We start from the raw sequence: 20,251 nt of genomic DNA on the forward strand, positions 1-20,251 counted from the left end.
AAAAAAAGTAAACAAAACACTGCCACAGTAACCACAGTTACTTTCATGAATATTGCAGCTGCTGAGTGACAGTTGAGAAGTTCAAATGTGGGAAAAAAAAAAGGAGGAAGAGGAAATATTATGCAACAAGAGTTTCTACAGCAGTCTGTATAAAATGTGTAACAATTACTTATATACTAAGACTATACTTACACATTTGTTCTTTGTTTTTCTCTAAATCCAAACACTCGGCGTACTCATTGGATAAGTGTGTATAATTTCTTCTGATGCTAGCAATCAGTCTTTATTCCAAGCGAGGCAGCCCACCTCAACTATAATGCAGGAAACCCTGGACATGTATCTACCTGAAGGTCAATGACGTGTACTTGTGCCTGTTAGTGAATGAATAACCTTCCCGACTTCAATAACCAGTGAGTGTCTCTTATTATCTTTCAGCTACTACAAGTAGAAGTCAGTGTTATAAAAAAATGAAACAGGAAAGGTAACATTAAAAAAAATGTGCTGCCCACGCTGATTGCCCCAGAAGCTAAATAAAGCATTCAAGCACCCTATAACTGTGTAGCCACTGGAGTCAAGGGTAAAAGAAAATGAAAGGTGTAGGAGTAAGTAGAATGACGTAATTTTAACGTATGTATTGAGCTGGTAAGAATGTATTTGCTTACAGCACTACCAGCTCTGTTGGAACACTGTGTATTTCTCAGACATATTCAAGAAGTGCGTCTTTGTACATGTGAGTTAGGCTCTTGAATGAAGGACTGTTTACAGTCATAAGATAGCAAATGCAATAGAGGGAGCTTTGGCACCATGGCGCATATTTGGTGCACTGTGTTGGTTATCACACGATCTATTCTTAGAGAGGAGGTTTTGTTTGTTGGTGTTGCCTTCTGTGGATGGAAAAGAATGTGTGAAGAGCATTTTGCACAAGAAAGCAATTTCACTTTCTGGAAATTAAGCCGTTGATTTGTTGATGGGTGAAATGAGGATATCTTTTGCAAACCAAGGAGAAACTCAAAAATACCTACCTGTCGGACTCTCTTCTTGGAGCTTCCCACTCGAAAAATCCCCACAGTCTGCAAACCTGAGTGGAAAAGAGAAAGACGGTCAGCATTAAAAGACCAGTTGATGTAGTATAACAGAGGATAGATGAAGGGTTAGAGGTACATATATGACGGCTACAGTAGTAGAGAAGCTGCTAACCATATTTTTCAATATGCTGACAGCAGCTGTCGACCACCCGAGGCACCTGACGGTAGATGGGGTTGAGGCTCAGCCGTTTGTCCCGGTGCTTCTCCTTTTTACTGGGCGTTTCGGCGGGCAGAGAGAGCTGCAGTGCCTCGAGCAGGCGGGACTGGTTGTCATCCAGGTCTGTGATCGAGTCCACTGACATCCCGCCCTGGAGGTTAATGATGCAATCATGAAACAGACTACAAACAATCGATCCGCTGTATGTAGTTCAGACTGGGATGAGCGCTAATAGCATGTCTCACCCTCCTGCGTGCTCGCGGCGCAGCCTCAGGCGTGTTGGGCGACGTGGACTCGTTGGCTGTCTCTGATGTGGAGCTCAGTGAGGAGTTACTGCTGGATAGCTCCTTGTTGGACGGCCGCTTGGTGGCAAACTGCAGAACGGATGATGCAAGAGTTAGATTTGGCTACGTTTGACACATCCAAGAGAACTCTGATCGACAGAAAATGCTTTTGAATACCACATTGTTTTGATAATTTTGAGTTGGTAGGTTTTAGTTTGAGTTTTTAGTTGATTTATTGTCTTCAAACAGTGCTGGTGGGATGATTTGCCTAATTCTATATACAGTACTTCCTACAAATATCACTAAACCAACGCAATCATCTGCAGATGTTTTTCCCCCTGTGGTTTTAAGAAACAGTTGAATGTAGGGAAGGACAGACAGGCATACACTGGCCTGGGTCCAGACCTTTGAATCCGCCCACTCCACCCAGTTGACTGATTCGTCTGGCATCATGACATAAAAACAGCGGTTTCTCGGTTGAAAAAGCGATCAATCCAATCAGCGCCACGTGTGGGACTAATGCTATTGTCAAGCATTGTCAAGCTTTGAACCAGGGAGGAGTACAACTAGCAGTGCTGACAAAATACAGTATGAATCACAAAAATGTTACTGCATTGCCTATTTCTCCCTTTTAACAAACATATTTTAGTGTCTATTTAGCTGTAATATGAGCAAGTTTGTGACCCGGCCTCCATGTTGATAACACACGAGACAAAACCAAGCACTGCTCAACTTTACCACCAGCCAGAGTGTTTAGTGGTGATTGAATCAAATCCCCTAACCCCACGGAAATTGATTAGAGTGGAGGCAATGTGAGACTGAAGATGGAAACGGAGTGTAACAAGTTGACAATTTAATCTGCTATCAGGCAAGTCATACACATGAATTGATAGATAAACTGATAGACCTGTAAAATGGATGAGACGAGGTCTGAGGCGTCCTTGTGCTCCTCGCGCTGTGGAGGGTCTTGACGATAGCCATCTTGACGCTGTCTGTGCGTTCTGTCATTAGCAATGACCTGGGAGAGGGGTATGCTGAAGGCCTGGGGGATGCATTCTAGGGGAAAAAAAAGTTAGAAAAGAAGAAGAGGAGGAAGAAAGAGATGGAAAATAAAGGCAGAAAAGGATGAGGGCAAGAAAAGAGGAGACAAGAAAGTTGAATAAAACTTTAGCTGCACAAAGAAGAAATAAAAGAAAAAGAAGGGTCTATTAGCAACATCCATAAATAGTCATTAGACTCTGTAAACTTGTGCAGCACAACACGAAGATCAAACACATCTCCAGTTAAACTCTTTATTACTCCTGTTGGAGCTTGCTTTTTACACGAGCATGTGCCATAAAAGTATCACTACACACGTTTACCAGGTCAGTTAAAAATCTTATAGCGCTATCTGTTTTCCAAAAAAAGACATCACAGAAAGAAAATTGGGGGGGAAAAAAAACTGATTACGCCAGACCACTAATTCTAGTGCCTTTGACCAAAATAACACAACTTTGATGACTCTCACCCACAAGCAATGTCATGTTCTCCATGGAGGTAATTTTTAGAAGCTGCTCGGCACTGAGACATATGTAAATAATAGCTAGCAGGTGATCTGGGTAAGTATGACGAAAGGCAGAGTATAGTTTTTTTTGGCAAGAAGTTGCAAGGGTTCTGGGTTGAGAGAGCAAACGTTTTTATACCAAAATGAAGTAAGGCAAAACAATCGCAATTAACTTAGACTAATTTCTGATGCAAGTCTCTGTTGTCCTGCTGACACACACATGCAAGCACTGAAGATATGCACAAGCTCACTTCAGAGAGAAATTATGTCATACTGGGCTATCACAGGCTATATATTCCATTATACAGAATCCCAAAGCCCAAGCCAACAGCTGAGCAAAAACAGTCCAGCTGTTCAGTGCCTGCATGTGTGTATGTGCGTGTGTGTGTGTGTGTGTGTGTGTGTGTGTGTGTGTGTGTGTGTGTGTGTGAGCGTAGGGAAGAGAGAAAAGAAAGACAGGGAGAGAGAAGGCAAAATGCATTCCACAACCACAAGTGGAGGGCTGTGGTTCATGAACAACATGACCACTAACACTGTGACACAACGGATTTGCTCTGCAACCTCACAGAGTTAACAGGGCTTATGTAACAGCACACACACACACACACACACACACAAACATGCACATACACTATCTGGATCGCATAATGTACAGTGCTTTACCAACGTAATGCACAGCACTTCACAGTGCGTCCAGGACCAGACCACATTTATCAAGCCATGACAGATTTTCATAAATCTACATTTTCCAGGCCTGCAGCGTCTTAGGAACCGCAGTCTTGGTTTTCAGCACCCCCTTTTTTTTAAAATAACTATTTCTTATTCACGTCCATGTAGTGTGTTTATATTAGCTGGATATGGTCTCTGCATGCAGAATGTCTCTCGCAGCCTCGGGATAGTTATAAATAACATGAAACGTTTGTTTTAATGTGCAAAAAGTGCCAAATGGGTGGAGTGTACCACACAGGACAATGCAGTGATAGTGCCAAAAAGTATTTAAGAGACCAATTAGTAAAGCTTTGTCTTGACTGACAACTTGCTTGATTCTCTCTGAGGTAAAAACTCACCCATAAGGTACTCAAAGCAGATTATAACAGCTGTTAACCTTGTTTGCAAGTAAAGTTTGACTGAGGTCTCGTCACAACACATAGAGCTCAGGTTTCTGTGGCCGCATCAAAGAAGCCAGCATTTTCCTTTTCTCCATGTTTCTCTCTGAGCCCGGTTCAAAGTGAAAAGCAGGGCTGGTATTCAGGGGCCCTGGGAGAAAAGTTTCGACCACAGGTACTTTACATCTGAGCCAGCTGGGCTCTGGAGGGGTATAGCGAGGCATGTAGTGGAGGGAAAACACAGAAAACAGTTGTGCCCCGACATAAATCTCAGACATTCGGTTCTGAATGGCCAAAGGATGGGTGTTATTTTCAGACCACACAGCTGTAACATGGCATCATTACTGCAATATAAAACCCAGAGCTTGACTGCTGTGTCTCCAACTTGGAGCAGTAAATAAAGGTTGACAGAGCACTCACAAAAAATCTGTTCTAATAGCATATTGTCCCAAAATATGCTGCTCCCCCCCAAAAAAATCCTTAAAAATCATTCAATTGAATGCATTTGATTGTGGAATACGTCCTATGGTATTAAAGGGGTTGTCAAGTGATTTAGTATGTCACTTCCAACTTCCATAAAGTTGCAGGATTTGTGAGAGACTGAGCAGAGACCAAGCAGAGGTCAAGATTTTAGTCCCTAGTATGGGTCATGCTCCAAAAACACTGGATCCTACACTTCCCATAATGCAACAGGACTGCTTAAAGAGTAAAGTCTTTTAAACTCCACACAACCACAAGCTTTCTGTTTTAAACCCAACATCAGATGACATCACAAGATCATCAGGGTTTTACATTATACATAAGTGTAGTTTGTGGATATTAAGTTTGTATGAACACAGCTAACTCCTCCAAATGTAGATCATCACATTAATGCAAGTTACTAATACTCATTCCTGCCATTTTAATCAGCTACTTGAGAACACTGCAAGCTCTGCAAAAATCAGCACCAGTTCGAGTATGACAGGCTATCAAAAACAAACTTGGGTAGGTGTGTGTATTTCTCACATTCCCATGTGTATTTATTGTAAACAAGACTTGAGATCAGGTCCCAGACTCAGCTCCCAGAAGAAAAACTCCCAGAAGAAAAGCCTGTTTCATTTTATCTTCTGCTCCTATCTCCTTCTGGGCTCTTTGACTAAGATCAGTTTCTCTTTCTGCCAAATATGCTTTGCTTAGTGCAGCAGAGTGGCTGCTTCTCAGAGCCAGTCCCCTTACAAGGAGTCCCTCCACTTAAGCTAAATATAAACTGTCAAAGCCCAGTAAACAGAAACTGTGTTTTTATAACCTCACTGTTCACCTGCCTGAGGGGTGGAGACCACAGACTAGTCCCTCTGTCTCACTGGTAGGAAGGGAGAGATGGAGACACAGAGTGAGTCGCAACAAAGACAGACTGAAAGAGGAGGGAGAGATAGAGAGAGAGAGAGAGGGAGACGGAGAGAGAAAACGCTGTGAACTGGCAAAATGTCAGAGTGCGTATCAAAACAACTCGCCGTACCTTTGTCTTTACTCTTCTCTTTTGCTAAAGAGTCCAACTTCCTCCTCAGCGACTTTTTCCTCTTCTGTCCATCTGTGTTGGGGGAAAAAAAAACAAGCAAGTAAATCATTTGAAACAGATGATTTCCATATCTGCTGTATCTTATCTGGCTTATTATATCTAATAAGCTTATGTCGAGAATGCAGACATAAATTAGCCACGGGGGGAAAGCCGCCTATGAACTCAAATCCATTTAACCGAAACATCAGACAGGGTCGGCTACGGTATAAGTGAGCATTAAAATGTATCTGTTAAGATCTATTACAGTAAATCACCTATATTGTTTGTATATACTGATGAAAATGTTGCAGGATTGTTATACACGGTCATCCTTAAGCTTTCTTTGGCCAAGTTTTGCTTGAAAAATTTAATCTGGATCTTAATAGCACTAAACATTATAATCCTCCACTGTGATAAAGGTCTTGGTTTGGAAGGATATTAGTGGTCCTTGCTTAATAGACATACAAGTCTAATGCACTATAATCACCAAAAATGTATCATGAAACTCTTGTTAAGTTCTCCGAGGAGGAAAGCCACTTTTGTCAGCTGTCAACATGATGAATGACTACTGAATTTGCTGATTAATGATCAGGAAACTCTGGAAATGGTGGCACATGCAACTTTAAACTCTTGGAGTCCTCGCAGGTTAGGAAATCGTCTCGTCCGAGGCCAGGATGTCAGTTTGTGGAAACATCAGCAACTTTTAATACTATCATTCAGTCACTCTGCTGTTTGGTTTTCTGGTATCCAAAACCAACTCTTTCACACATCAGATCATTTTGGACTAAGGCGCGATCTGCTGGTTTAGCAACCTCAGTTTGAACCCCAGATGTTCCCTTTAGCTGTATCAAATGAGTTGCTTAGGAAATTTTATCCATCTCCCCCAACACACTCCATGGTAGCATTACCCACTTACGTCAGGGAGCAGGTTCAGTTTCCCCATGTGTCCAACCATCTCTGACAAATCTGAACAAGTCGAACATTGCAGCTGCTCTTTTGATAATCAATTTATTGCCACCGTAGTGATATATGAGAAATGTGCGTGTCCTTTTCAGAGCTTGAGCTGCAAAGAAAAGTGCAGCTTAGAGTGAGAAGTTGCAAGAAGTGAGAGTGAAGTAAAATCTTAGGGTGTGCGAGAGAAATAATAGGTGGGAAACAGTGAGGATGGGGTGTGAGATAGAAGGAGAAAGAAAGCAGATGTTGTGATGGAGAGTGAGGGCAGTGAGAGAGAAGGGAGAAGCAGAGATAGGAAATGGTTTGGATTTTTGACAGATGGCTCCCAAAGCTGTACGGAAATCCCCCGAACCTCCAAACCTCCCCAGTTCAACTCCAAGCGGTTGAGAAACTGAACTGTCTGATGAATCTTTGCTGCTTTTCTCTGTCTCATCACACCCTCATTCCATCCCTCTTTGTCTCTCTCAGTTCTATCTTTTCTTTAATCTGCCTTTTGTTCTTAAAGAAACACTAGAAACATGATCCCTTCGGATAAATATGAGAGACAGCGGGGCTGAGAAGCCTACATTAGCAGTGCTGAAATAGCACTCACACATACACACACACACACACTCTTACACACGAGTTGAAATATTTCCCTCGCTAGCACATGGCGGCCGTCAGGGGCTCTGGAATTCATAAGCAACACAGACAAGTACGTATTAAATCATGGTGGGGAGAGGTTTAACCTTCAGCTGGAATGCAAGGCCCTGGATAATCCACTGGCTGCACTATACTGCTGCTATGGCAGCAACTCCACTCCTATACAGTGAAGGGGAAAAAAGGCTGCATCTAGTGTGCATAATTTGCACAGACTCATAATTCTAATACCAAAAATAAATCTTAAAGTAAATTCTGGTTTATGACAACTTGGGTCTTATGTTTGCGATCTTGGCTTCCAGTCTACAAAGCAAAGCAATTACTGTGAAATCACTATAAAAAAGTCTGGTGGGGCAAGAAACACTGCTCTGACAATCAAACAGGCTGAAAACGAGCCAACAGTTTAGCTGGATTATCTAAACCTGTGGTTATCAACCTGGGGGTTGGGACCCCTAAGGGGTCATAAGAGAGATCTAAGGGGTCTTGAATTGATTAACTGAAACACATATTTTTCTTATGTCTTTTTCTTTTCTTGACTTCTAATCTTAGCCTTATCTTCTCTGAATTACTGAATAATTCTACCTTCTCCTCTAAACATTATTCAAATAACTTAGTAGACTTAAAGGTATACTATGCAGGATTTTCCTAAAAAACAATATATCATCACTTATAACCCACTAGAAGTGTATGGCCTATATTTCTTATTATTTTGCTGTTGCTTCGGGACACTTCTGGAAGTCAGCCTTTGGGCAGTGGGTGTGTAGCCTCCAGCCAATAACAGCATGCAAGGTGTGAGGTCGGGACTCCAGGTTATATCGCTGTCTTCATCTCTCTCCTCTGTGTCATGGATGCATAAAGAGCTGCAGGTTTGTGTGTGTGCTTGACCGGGGCTGAGCTACACACACACACAGAGCAGAGAGGCCATGACAGACAGGATGAAGCGTGTGCTTTGGCTGCATTCACATAAAATCTGGCAATGCTGCACCTTACCGCAGGGTTGTGAGGAGGTGTGGGTGTGTTTATTTGTACTTTAGAGCATAACAGCCATGAAACATCCAGAAAATAGTGTTTTATTTATCTGATTCACTGCTTTGTTATCGCCAGCGCCACTCCCTCTCTTCATTCACTCTCTAGCTCGCTCGACCGCCGCTGCTCTCTCTCTCTCTCTCTCTCATGTTGTTGATCTGGGGAGGAAGGGCCAACTTTGAATGTTGTTTTTATAAACACCATACTGACAAATCTGCCTTTCATGATTTTTTTGGCTATCTTATCACAACTTGTAGAAATATGCAACCTGGGATAAGAGGCTGCATACAGAGGTCACAAACCAAAAGCTTGGGAGCCACTAAATAACATACTCAAGTTGAGAACTGAAAGTGGGTTCAACCAAAATCTTTGCAAGAAAATTGGGAACACAAAACCACAAATTTAAACCAGGAAGTCTATGCACTGTGATGCATGTTCACAACAGACAGTTTGCGTAATAATTTCACCTTTAACCTTTGTTTTGTCTTCCAAATAACTTGAGATAACTTTAGTTTCTTGCCCTTAAGGACTTCTTTTTAACAATATTGCCACATTTTGTAATTAACATGTTGAGTACAATGTTATTATTATGTTATTTCCCTTTTAAATAAATGCCCCTTTTGAATGTGTTATGCATTCCTGCAGTGGTATTCAGTGTAGTGTGTACTTTACTGAACAAATAACCAAATTGTGAAGCTTATTAACTTGTTATATCTTTCCCACTTCTTTGCTTTAAATTGAGTGGGATTGTGTATATTTATTCTCGTCTATCTATAAACTGTGATGCATGTAGACATTTTTAGCAAGGGCGGGTCCATTGGGAAACAAACCACCAACTCCAGCAGTTTCACCGCAGAGCTCTCCCTATTTTTGCTAGATTTGGATTGATTTGCCTGATTTTGTCATTTTCGGAACTCTTAGTCACTTAATGGTTTGGTTTACAGTTGTTTAGCTTTAAGATAGGGCCACGAGGACAAATAAAGCCTGCAGTTGAAACATTCTGTACTTTTTAATAGAGGGTACATGATGACTCGTGGGGTGTCTGCAGCAGAAAGGGAGTCGCGTGTCGTTATGAGAAGGGGAGTCAACAGATACCACGTCAGGCAGGAAGCACCCGATCCAGATGTGAAGTATGGTTTACATCTAAATTCATGTGTTGTCAAAGCTTCCCCAAACATAGACCATACATGACTTCCCTTAAATACACTTGAGGGATGATAAGAGGATGTGGTCAGAGGACTGAGCGTTAGCTTCACTTTATGAGACACTTGGAAGTAGCTGCACAAGCTTAAAAGCAGCACAAGCACACGTGCGTACGCAGCAAACATGGGTTAAGGAGGAACAGTTCCAGATCAGTCAGTCACAGATGTGTTTGGTCCCAGTTAACAGTCACATAAATGTCACAGTCTTAAAAACTTGATGCTATCTCAAGTATGTTGCAGCAGTAAATCCCACTCATCCGGAACTCACAAACATACAAATTATGTAACACTACTTCACTCAGTTTTGCAACAAGCATAAGAGCACACACACTCTCTCTCAATACACTGTAATACCTTTTGGCATGGTTATCTGACATCCCAGGTCATAGTCCTGGTGTAAACGGGTGTAGGCCACTTCCTGCAGCCTGGCTCTCTCCAGCTCTGACAGGCTCTGGATGGCAACTGGCGTCAGACGCACGCTCCGCCCTGACAGGCTGCTCCAGGTGAAATCACCCTGGGATAGACAAAAGTTAACACAAAGAGTAAGATCAGACTATCAGAGGGATTAGAATAATATAATTTAATGTCATGTGTTGAACCCTTCACTGCTGTTTTTCTTCTTAAAAATGAGTCTGTAAATAGTTTGTTGAGGACAGAACATGAGACAAGAAGGAATAGATGGATGGATGGATTCAGGGGTGGCTGTTGAGCAATTGCAGTCATCCAGAATGAAAATGATTAAAAGAACAGAAAACAAATTGTGCAGCAGATTACGTTATATAAGACAATTCTGGAAAAAAAACAACAAAACAAAACAAAAAATATGAAAAAGATAAAAATCTGCAAAATACAACATGTGCAGGATTTCAGTTTTTACAACAGTCGAACATACGCCAAACGAAATGTATCAAAAATGATACAACCAGTAGAGATAGATAAACAGAGAGACAGTATGTACTTAGGAAAAAAGTCTGTCTTTCTCCGAAGAGCAAGTGAGGACATCCTCCAGCACTGAAACGGCCTTGCACTGATGGATTTGCAGTATGCTGTCCACACGCATAAAGTAGCATTAAGATTGCAAAGCATATGTCTAAGGAGACATGATAGCATATGGAAAGCAGAGAAAACAGTCTCAGTCTCATGTTTCAGCAGCAGACAGGTTTACCTTGCAGCTTTGGCTTAATCTGCCATCAAAACTGAACTGAACTGAATAGTGATGAATTGTTGGAAAGGGCTTACAAACGTACTCTGAAAAGTAGTTTCTTCAAGTTGCCCCTTGGATGATATTCACTCTTGCTCAAATCTTCTAGAAAAATGTTTTTTCTGAGTCTTTATGTCGAGAGCTTCTCTTCACTTTTCATGATTAGACTTCCACTGACTATATTTTTTTGAAACCGTTCCTCCCGCTGTCAACTCTCTTGTTATTTGACCCCACTTAGTGCAGTGAAGCAACAGACCCATCATTCAGCCATGGGAGGAAAACAAGATGAGGACACAGGCGACCTGTAGAGCCACCTGAGTGAGTGAATGAGTAGTATGTGTGTGTGTGTGTGTGTGTGAACAATCCTGTCACGAGTCAAGCGAAAAACAAGTTGCATGTTGCCCCCTTTAATAGAGCATTTCATCGAGCGCCGCTGTTATGTGTATGCCCTTCCTTATCGCTGCCGGAGGAAACCCTTTTCCATCCCGCTTGACCTCACACACAGCTTGAGGGGCACACACACATGCACATGCCTGTACACACATCCACACACACACACACACACACACACACACAGCAAAAGAAAAGACAAACAGTTGGAAAAGTTAAATAAGAGGCCTCTCTTCGGTCGAGCTGGTTCTGCCCAGCGGGATTTCTGAAGAGGATGGATGAGCTTCAGTTCTTAAGTGTCAACCTATGAAACCCCTGGAATGCTGACAGAAGAGTGAAGGGGGCAGACTAAATCCTGGTATCACCGCTGGACTCTGGCAACAATGAGCTGAAAGCCTGCGTGACCTGCAGTGACGCTCATTCAAATTTACCAACCGAGACGTTCCAAAACCAACCCGCATAGTTCAAGGACGCCGGAAGCAGGGGGTCCAAGGGGCTTATTGTCACCCCACCCACCCACTTTACCCTCCTCCCAGATTCTTTTTAAGTTACAAATCTCTGTATCCCCACAAATGCCCATATATTGCAACACTTACGGTAAAAAGACGTTTCAATCATTCCCGTCCACTCTGAGACAGTAGGTAATATAAAGCAGACAAACATCAAACAGGAAGTATATTGACATTTTAATCCAATCAGAGGACATACATACAGTGAACACTGATGGCTGCTCACAACACAAAGACAACATTAACATTCCTATTGCCTGCTTGCTGTTGCTCAGTGTTACTGGCCTGTTAACTCGTAGTTTTGGATAATTGACCCAAAAAGCTTGTATCTAATCCTACACGCACTAGTTAACTGCTTTGTGTTTGGAATTATACCTCCACCCTGTGGCAAGTTTAATGAGAGTCTCCAGTCTATCTACCGCTACACATACACACACACACACCCACATGAACACACACACACACACTTTTTGGCACCCACACTTATGAAATGAATCCGGCACCCTTGGCATAGTTTGAACTGTGAACAAAGGATATTCTTGTTAAACATACAGTATGATTTGTTGTTATGTATGATTATATGGATTTGTAGGGGGTGAAAAAGATACGCTACATCTGCAACCACATGTCCATCACTTAGATTTTTCTGTCTTCACTCCGTTTATGTTAGGTTGCTAAAAACAGAAGTCCATCAATATTGTTGTGGTCGGACTTGTTGTCTTTATGCACCACAATTCAGTCTTGTTAATCTGAGTAGTTTGTGCAAACCAGAGCTGCTGCATGTGATTTCTGTAGAGCACACGCATTGAAATCAGCAGCGTTATGTGAAAATATAGTGCACGTAGTCCATCCCAGAACTGTTTTAATTATTTGGGTTTTTCAAACAAATCCAAATAATCCAAATAAAATGATTTTTTAAGCCTTCTCCACACTGCCAGGAATAACATTCTACCAGAGAAATACTGAATCTTTGATTTTTTTTGGGAAGTCAAATTTAAATCTGCTGAGTCTAGAAATACTCTCCCCAAAAATAACCATGTCCTTATTCTGCACCAGAAAAACAAAAGACGAACCCTTGGTCCGAGGCAGCAACGAAGTCAGTCGGGAGAGACACAAACGTTGCTCAAAGATGAAGGTGAATATTGGTTTAGAACACTTCATTTGGTCAAAAGAACGAAAAAGGGGGAAAAAAAGAAAGTCAAACATGATGCAGAATTTGTGGAAAGTTATGTATTACATCTTCAGCAAAGACTCCCTTTTTCCAAATTAAAAAAAAAAAACAAACACTGATTTGGGATCCATTTTGGACTTCAAACCATTAGAGTTGACTGATGGTGTCATTTAGAGTTCATGATAAACTTTTCAAGTGGAGAGATTTATGGTTTTTTTTCACCCTCCGGTTAGAAAGCTGCTCAAATTCAGTGGTGCTCATGTTCTCTTTCTTGAGATAAGGATAGTCACCTATTATATAGCACAATAAATGCTAATTTGTTTGGCTGTATCAGTAGAGTTAATGAGCGACATGACATTCACATAACATATCTCCTAATGTTATATTCATTCAACTGTTCACCCCGCAAATGTCAAGCCACAGTGCGCCTTAACACTGGATGCCTTTGGAACATACAGCCAAAAGCGTTCATTATCACAGAGCTCAGTATGACGTGGATGCTTAGTGAGATGTAACACTGTTTGAACAGACTGTATAGAGAGAAATCTACCATGCAGCTACTGTCACAATCCTTTAACTCCCGCTGTTTGTCTCCAAAATAGTTGGTTGCTAAGCCTTTACACATCATCTGTATCCCTCTGTATTTATTAGAACAATTTCAAACCCCCTGCAGATGATGTTTGCTGGAATGGATGCGATTGTGAATCAAATAAACTCAAGTTTAACAAATGGCTTGTTACACCTGATTCAATTTTGCGTGAGCAGGAATAAACAATATAAATCATGAAAATGCTTTCGATCAAACACAGTAGACGAATGGGGTAAAAGAGTGCAAAGAGTGATTCAAGTGTGGAGTCCGCCGAATCCAAACAACAGCTTGGTGAGACGTACATGTTATATAAAATGTTATGTAAAGCCTTACTGCAAGCATAGGATTCAGCATTTGTTGTGTTGTCTTTGTTGCTGGTGCTGACAGATGTTTTACTGGAAGGATGAATGACTTTGCTGACTAGACTGGCATCGTGCAGTTAGATGACTAATGCCGTTTGGACATACAGTACACTGCAGCATGTGGTTTCTGTTCTATTTCAGACAAAGGGACAAATGGCGCAAAAGCCAACGGGCAAAGGAATATGTCAGTTTCCGTGGCAACTCATACACAGACAATCAAAAGGGCCAGGAAGTGAGAGAAATATTACTATGGTAACGCACCTGGAACACTTGTTGCTGAGATGCACTGTGTAAAACATTTCCAGTGAATAACATCACTTTGACGACAGAGAGACTCTTTCATGTTTTATATCAAGCTGACTTGGAAACAGGTCATAATATGCATCATAACAGTTATCATTATAAATATTCATTTTATAAAGCATGTATAAATGTTTATCTACAGGGGGGGAAAAAAGAAAAAGAAACTGTCCTTTCTGGATCGTCATTGTCCTTGATGACTTATTGACAGCTATAATGTAGCCAATAACAAATAACACAGCTCCTTCTTTCCCACTCAATACTCCATACACCACAGAGCCATCAGTGTGACCATTATTGGTCTGGAGCGCCGTGGCAACGCATTGACAAACTGTGTTATTACTGGTCCCCATCTGGTCATACGCATGTGACTATGCGAGCGCATGTGTGTACATGTGTGATGAGTGGAGAGAGAAAAACAATCCTCAGAGAAATATATGCATACACATGCCGCCTTCAAGCGCTGTTGTTGTCCTTATTCATTGCGATCATAAATAGAGACAATGAGGCAAATCCTCTTTTCATGGGAAAAAAACTGTTATAAAGCCTTTAATCCGCTGGTTTGAGCAATAAATAGAGTGAAAATCTTTAAGACAGGCTGTATGTTCTGTTGTCCCCCCCCCCCGATGAATGCCAATGCGGAAGTTAATTTAATTGAATTAAAGCTTTTTAATGGTGCAAGAAAGTGCAAGAAATGCACAGTACCATAGTGCTGATCTGATAACTAGGATATAGTTACACATAAGGCAAGATTATGCACCAAGGATGCTTTGATGCCAGAAATGAAGTGAGCAACCCACTATGACTAAATGAAACACTGATAGCTGAAACACTGAATTTAATAATGACATTGATAAATAAACTTAATGCGGATCAATTGCATCTGGCAAATATTCAATCCACATAATAAGGTTAGTTTCAGCATCTCTAGTAAGTCTGTATGAGAGACATGTAAGTGCCAAGAAGTGGTAATAAAAGTGTTTATTTTTTTGATTGCTTTTTAGTAAAATAACCATAATTTATGTCAGATTTCACCTTTATGGAAACTACGATCAATAGTTTTATCATCGATAGCAGATTTTCATTATAGGGTCTGTTTTGCTGTTATTTTTAGCTGTGTGGCTCTGAGGATGGCGATGTCTGTTGATCAGTCAGTTGGTTGGTCTACCAGTTAGTCTAAACTGAAACATCTCAGCAGCTATTGAAATGATTTCCAAATTGCATTCATGGTCTCCAGAGGATGAATCTTAATGACTTTGGAGATCTCTTAACTTTTCATCTAGTGCCATCATCCTGTCAAAACTTTCTCCAATACTTAGATTTATGACAAAACTGATGACATTTCCATCGGCCTCAGCTGCTAAACTAAGATGGTGAACATGATAAACATTATACCTGCTATACATCAGCATGTTAGCGTTGGAATTGTGAGCATGTTAGCAAGGCTGACCTCAGCAAGTACAATCTCACAGAGTGGTTGACTTGAACCAACGCAACAGGTTACCTCTATTTATTTCTGATAATATAAATTAATACATTCACAGCAAGTTATGTAATTGTGATAATGGATCTGCCAATGGGAGTAAAACACAGGTAGCTAGTTAAACACATGGGCACTACAGCACCTCATTCTCTAACACAACAACATTCACATAAGCACACATCTGGTAATGACAAAACCATGCCTGTCGGCTTTGTATAAGCTACAATCAAGGATGACATGAGCAGTGATATTCCAGGAAGGTACCAGAGGCCCAGGAAGAGATCACTTATAGCGAATACAGACATTAAAGGGACATTCCAAAATTATTGACATTGTACTTTTGGTTTGTTTTCTTTCGCTTTTGTGTTGCAGCTGGCTTTAAATGACCCTTGAGCAGAGTTTCTGTGACACAAGGCTGAACTAGAGGAATGCACAAGTATTTTTCAACACTTTTCTGTTTTTTTTTTTGTTCTTTTTTTTTTGTCTTTTTACAGGTTGGCTTCATGCATGCATGTAATAGATTGCTTTCGCTGACCTGGAACCTCTGCAAGTTTCACATCTGCTTGTAATTACTGACCACCCTTGCTTGTCAGCCAGGAGTGTGTGCGTGTGTGTGTGTGTGTGTGTGTGTGTGTGTGCGTGCGTGTGTGTGTGTGTGTGTGTGTGTGTGTGAGTGCATGTTTGTACATGTACCTGTCAGACACTAAGGATTAATAGGCTTCTACACCTGTTTTGGGTTGTCCATGATGCTGCCTGAGGGGAAACAAATACCCAATTATGTATCCCGGTTATCCACACACAAAGTGTTACATAACTTCATGTGAGAGTAATTCAGCTGTATCAGGCTTATCACTGGTTGTAAAATGCAAGGTTATCAACCTACTGTGTAGCAGGTCATGCAGATGGAGTATAATGTGATTATCATACCGTCCATTCCAAGGCCAAAAAAAAGGGTAGCTGCTGTGATTTCATTGTAACTGGTTGTGTCTGTATGTTACTCAGTCAGGAAATTATTAGTCTGTATATCAATTAATCAAATCAAAAATTAATCAACATTTGTCAAACATCTGTTGCTTTCAGCTTCTAAAATGTGAGGATTTGCTGCCTTTTTCTGTTTTATATCATGTAAATTGAAGCTCAAAAACAAAACAAAACAACAAAGCAATCTGAAGATATCACATTGGGCTCTGACAAACTATGATGAGCATTTGTTACTATTTATTGACATTTGATAGACTAATCAATCAAAGTTACTACTAGGAACTTTTTGTGTTGATTTTGGCGACAAAAGCGGAAGTGTATCCCGGAATGAAGACTGCATTTCCCATGAGCACCCCTGCATCACGTCGTAAAACCTTGGCTAGCGCGTGCATTTGTTTTGGAAGCGAGTGACAGAAAGATTCCACTTATTTTTAATACTATTTCTCTTATTTAAACACAGCTGTTTGCGGGATGCATAGCGATGAGGTAATGTATCTATTTGTGGCTATGTAAGGTTGATAATTGTAATATGAGGACGGTGATTTGTTTTAGTACCATTCATACACCTGGGTTACATATGAGGCTGCGTTCACACCAAATCAAGCAATGCGACACTTTCCCGCAGGGCTGTGCGGAGGCGTGGGTGTGTTTATTTGTGCTTTAGAACATAGCTGCTGTGAAACAATCAGAAAATAACATTTTATTTCAATGAGTCACTGCTTTGTTTGTCTCTCTCTCTCTCTCTCTTGCTTGTGCTGTCACTTTGCTTGTGATCGCTCTCTTTTTTTTAGTCAATAAGTCTAACTTTAATTTTAACTTTTAACATAGAGAAATAATGTATTTGTACTCCCTCCCCATGTAGCCCAACGTAAACATAGGTTCTTCCCGTCTGCATGCTGTAAATCATTTCATCTGATTTCACGGGGAATCTAACCCAGTGGCAAATAACTATACAGAAATGGCCAATCTTCGAGCTGATGATCTCGTTAGCTTATGTAGGTCATATAGAGACATCCGAGACATCATGAGACTATTACATAACCAGTTAAAAGTTCATTGTGGCTGTTTCAATCAAAGAAATTACTAAGATAGTAAGTGACAATGAAAGTAATCGTTTTGCAGCCCTGATGTCCCATAAACCAAAAAGAGGAGGAAGGGCTGATTCATACACATGCATAACTACTGTATAATTTGAATTGGCAATGGAAAATTTGATCAGAAAGTTCAATTAAAAGGTCAAAAAATGGTCAAAAGGGAGAAAGAACAAAAATGTTCAAAGACAAAGGTGAATATTGGTGTTGGAGAACCTGTTTAATGCAGCAGAAAAACACTGATGGCATCTTTTGGTCAAACATCCAAGCCCAGCATGATAATCTGAATTTGCTAAGTCAATAAGGTCAAAACAATGTGAAAGAACTGTGACGCTCACCCACAAATTAGCATCTGTAAACAACTATAAGCCAGTTTTGTCCGTCCCAGCATGCAGACGAGGACAATCTGTCTAACATTTTCTTCAGAGAGTCACATTCTGGCAACAAAAGTGATGTTTGCTTCAGCATATTGTAGCGATCACGTTTTACTCCCCTCTGAAAGGAACCGAAACGCAAAACTTGGCCGAGAACAACTGTCGAAACGACTTTTGTGTTGACTTCCCCACTTGATGCTCTCGGTTCACGGAAGAATGACACAATGCATTCCAACAATGCACAGCTTGATTTAGTTTAAGTGTATGAGCCATTGCTGTATTGTTTTACAGACACTTTATGGAAATACTTCCTCAAGCTTTTTCCCCCCCACTTTGAATTTGTTTACAGTTTATGTGGTTCGACTGCATTCAAGAGTTATTTAAATGACAAGTTGAGCAGTAAATGCACATAATGATATTTCATTCTTTGTACATATTTCATGCTGTGGGAGGGCATCACACATAGAAATACAGGAATTGTAAATCAGCACAAAAGCATTCATATGTGGGTATCAGCTTTCACTGCGTATTGTTTTTCTTCTGCCTTTGCATTTAATGAGGCCTTGCTGGCTGGCTCGCCAGAATGAGCAAAGGCAACTTGGATTGTGTGCTCCAAATACCCCCCCACCCCACCCCACCCCACCCACCCCCCCGGATCATTGGCAGGCACATCTAAAGCGTCGGGCGAACATCAAACATTTTAAAGACAGATTAATATGAAGGCCCTGCAGCAATAATGAGGCCCGACCTTGAAGACTAAGGATCTTGCATAATGGTTACATAAGCTGCAAAAGCAAAGAAAATCAGGTATTGTATCTACACCGCAGTTAATAGTAGAAGGAGGAGTGGGTTTGCGTGTGCGTGGTGTTGGCTCGAAGCGATCTGTGGATGGCAGAACGACCGCAGATATCATCCAAAAATCTGTCAGGGTATTTCTCTATCAGCTGTCATTGGCAGACTTGGGTTTATGTCAGAGACGTTATACTTCTGTTTGCAACACTGAACTTTATGCGTGATAACCTTTGGCATTTACACTGAGTATTTGTGTTAGAGAACAGCAACAAGCTACTAACCTTTCCCCCAATTCTGGATGAAATTACAATTATTTTTGTCTCAAAACTTTTCAAGTAAATATTACATCATTGTCATACTATTTGTTCTGTGTTGGAACTCTTTCGGCGTCGTGAGGCTACAGTTTTTTTTTTGTGTATATGTGAGAATAGTGGGAGGTGAAACATCACAGTTTAAGTGTGAAGATCCAGTTAAATATCCAAAATAATTCAGCTCCTGCATCATATTATGAAGTCGTTATTTGCCACTGAGGAATGTCTTAAATGACACCTTATAGACGATAAAGTACAATGTGCTGATTCCTCTGTTCAAAGTGAGTTTAAAAAGTCTATCAGGGGTTTAATGCAGCTGTGTTTAACATGGTCCTTGCTCCTACTTTGACTTGCAAACCATTGATTTGCTAGCAGGAGCAGAGTGTGTTGGGAAACTTTAAAATTGCCTGGAGGGATGCAGGAGCCAGACTATAAACAATGGATAACCTCATTGTTTTCTTCTTCTGTCCATCCTACTTTATCACCTCTCAGCACTTTCTTCCATATCCAAGTTCATAATTTCAACTAATGAGGGGAAAATCAGGGTTTTCAAAATCCCATTTTCATCCCTCTGGATTTTGAAGATTCAGTTTTACTTACTTCACAAAAGTTCTTCTTTTAAAGTCCCAGTGAAACAGAAGTTTAACATCTTTAGCTTCTGTGCCGTGACGTATTTCTCAGTGAAACAGAATATCTGAGCGGTTTACGGTTACAAGAGGGATTTAAATCAAATCCTTTGCATTTGATTGGACTGCTAACAAGTGGAAGGGGTTTACAGAGTTAAGTGCGATACAGAGCTGCAGAGGCTCCACACACACCTCCCTCACCTGTTGTTAAATCGGGAGGAGGACGAGGGAGAGATGAATGATTACACCTCAGCCACATCGTTGTTGAAATGAAACCAAACTTTTTGCCCACTGATATCCAAACACACATCTCTTCCTATTTCTCTCCACATTACGACCCATAAAGGGTGAAGTGCGGTTTTATATGACCGGTGTGGCTAGCTACTCCCAAAGTCACATTTGATTGGATGAAATTTTGTGCAGGATGAGTCATCAGACATTTAAAACTGCTTAACAGGAAGAGAAAAGACAAGGATTTGGATGTAAAAATACTCTGATACTGATTTTTTAACATATATTTGGCATATAACACGAGAAAAAT

The 20,251-nt window shown here is 40.9% G+C and overlaps 1 protein-coding gene across 2 annotated transcripts in view; it reads right to left on the reverse strand.

Annotated features, from left to right (window-relative positions):
* Positions 1-20,251, reverse strand: part of LOC122976302 (rho GTPase-activating protein 6-like) — an 81,400-nt gene that overhangs the window by 9,398 nt on the left and 51,751 nt on the right. For both annotated transcript variants that reach the window (XM_044344705.1, XM_044344706.1), the window contains exons 2-7: positions 9,885-10,044; positions 5,671-5,742; positions 2,434-2,582; positions 1,488-1,616; positions 1,198-1,393; positions 1,023-1,078 (exon numbers count right to left, since the gene is read on the reverse strand). In XM_044344705.1, the coding sequence (XP_044200640.1) occupies positions 1,023-1,078; positions 1,198-1,393; positions 1,488-1,616; positions 2,434-2,582; positions 5,671-5,742; positions 9,885-10,044 (762 nt within the window). The remainder of the gene's footprint in view (positions 1-1,022; positions 1,079-1,197; positions 1,394-1,487; positions 1,617-2,433; positions 2,583-5,670; positions 5,743-9,884; positions 10,045-20,251) is intronic.

Source organism: Thunnus albacares, chromosome 24, assembly GCF_914725855.1.
Source record: "Thunnus albacares chromosome 24, fThuAlb1.1, whole genome shotgun sequence".
NCBI lineage: Eukaryota > Metazoa > Chordata > Actinopteri > Scombriformes > Scombridae > Thunnus > Thunnus albacares.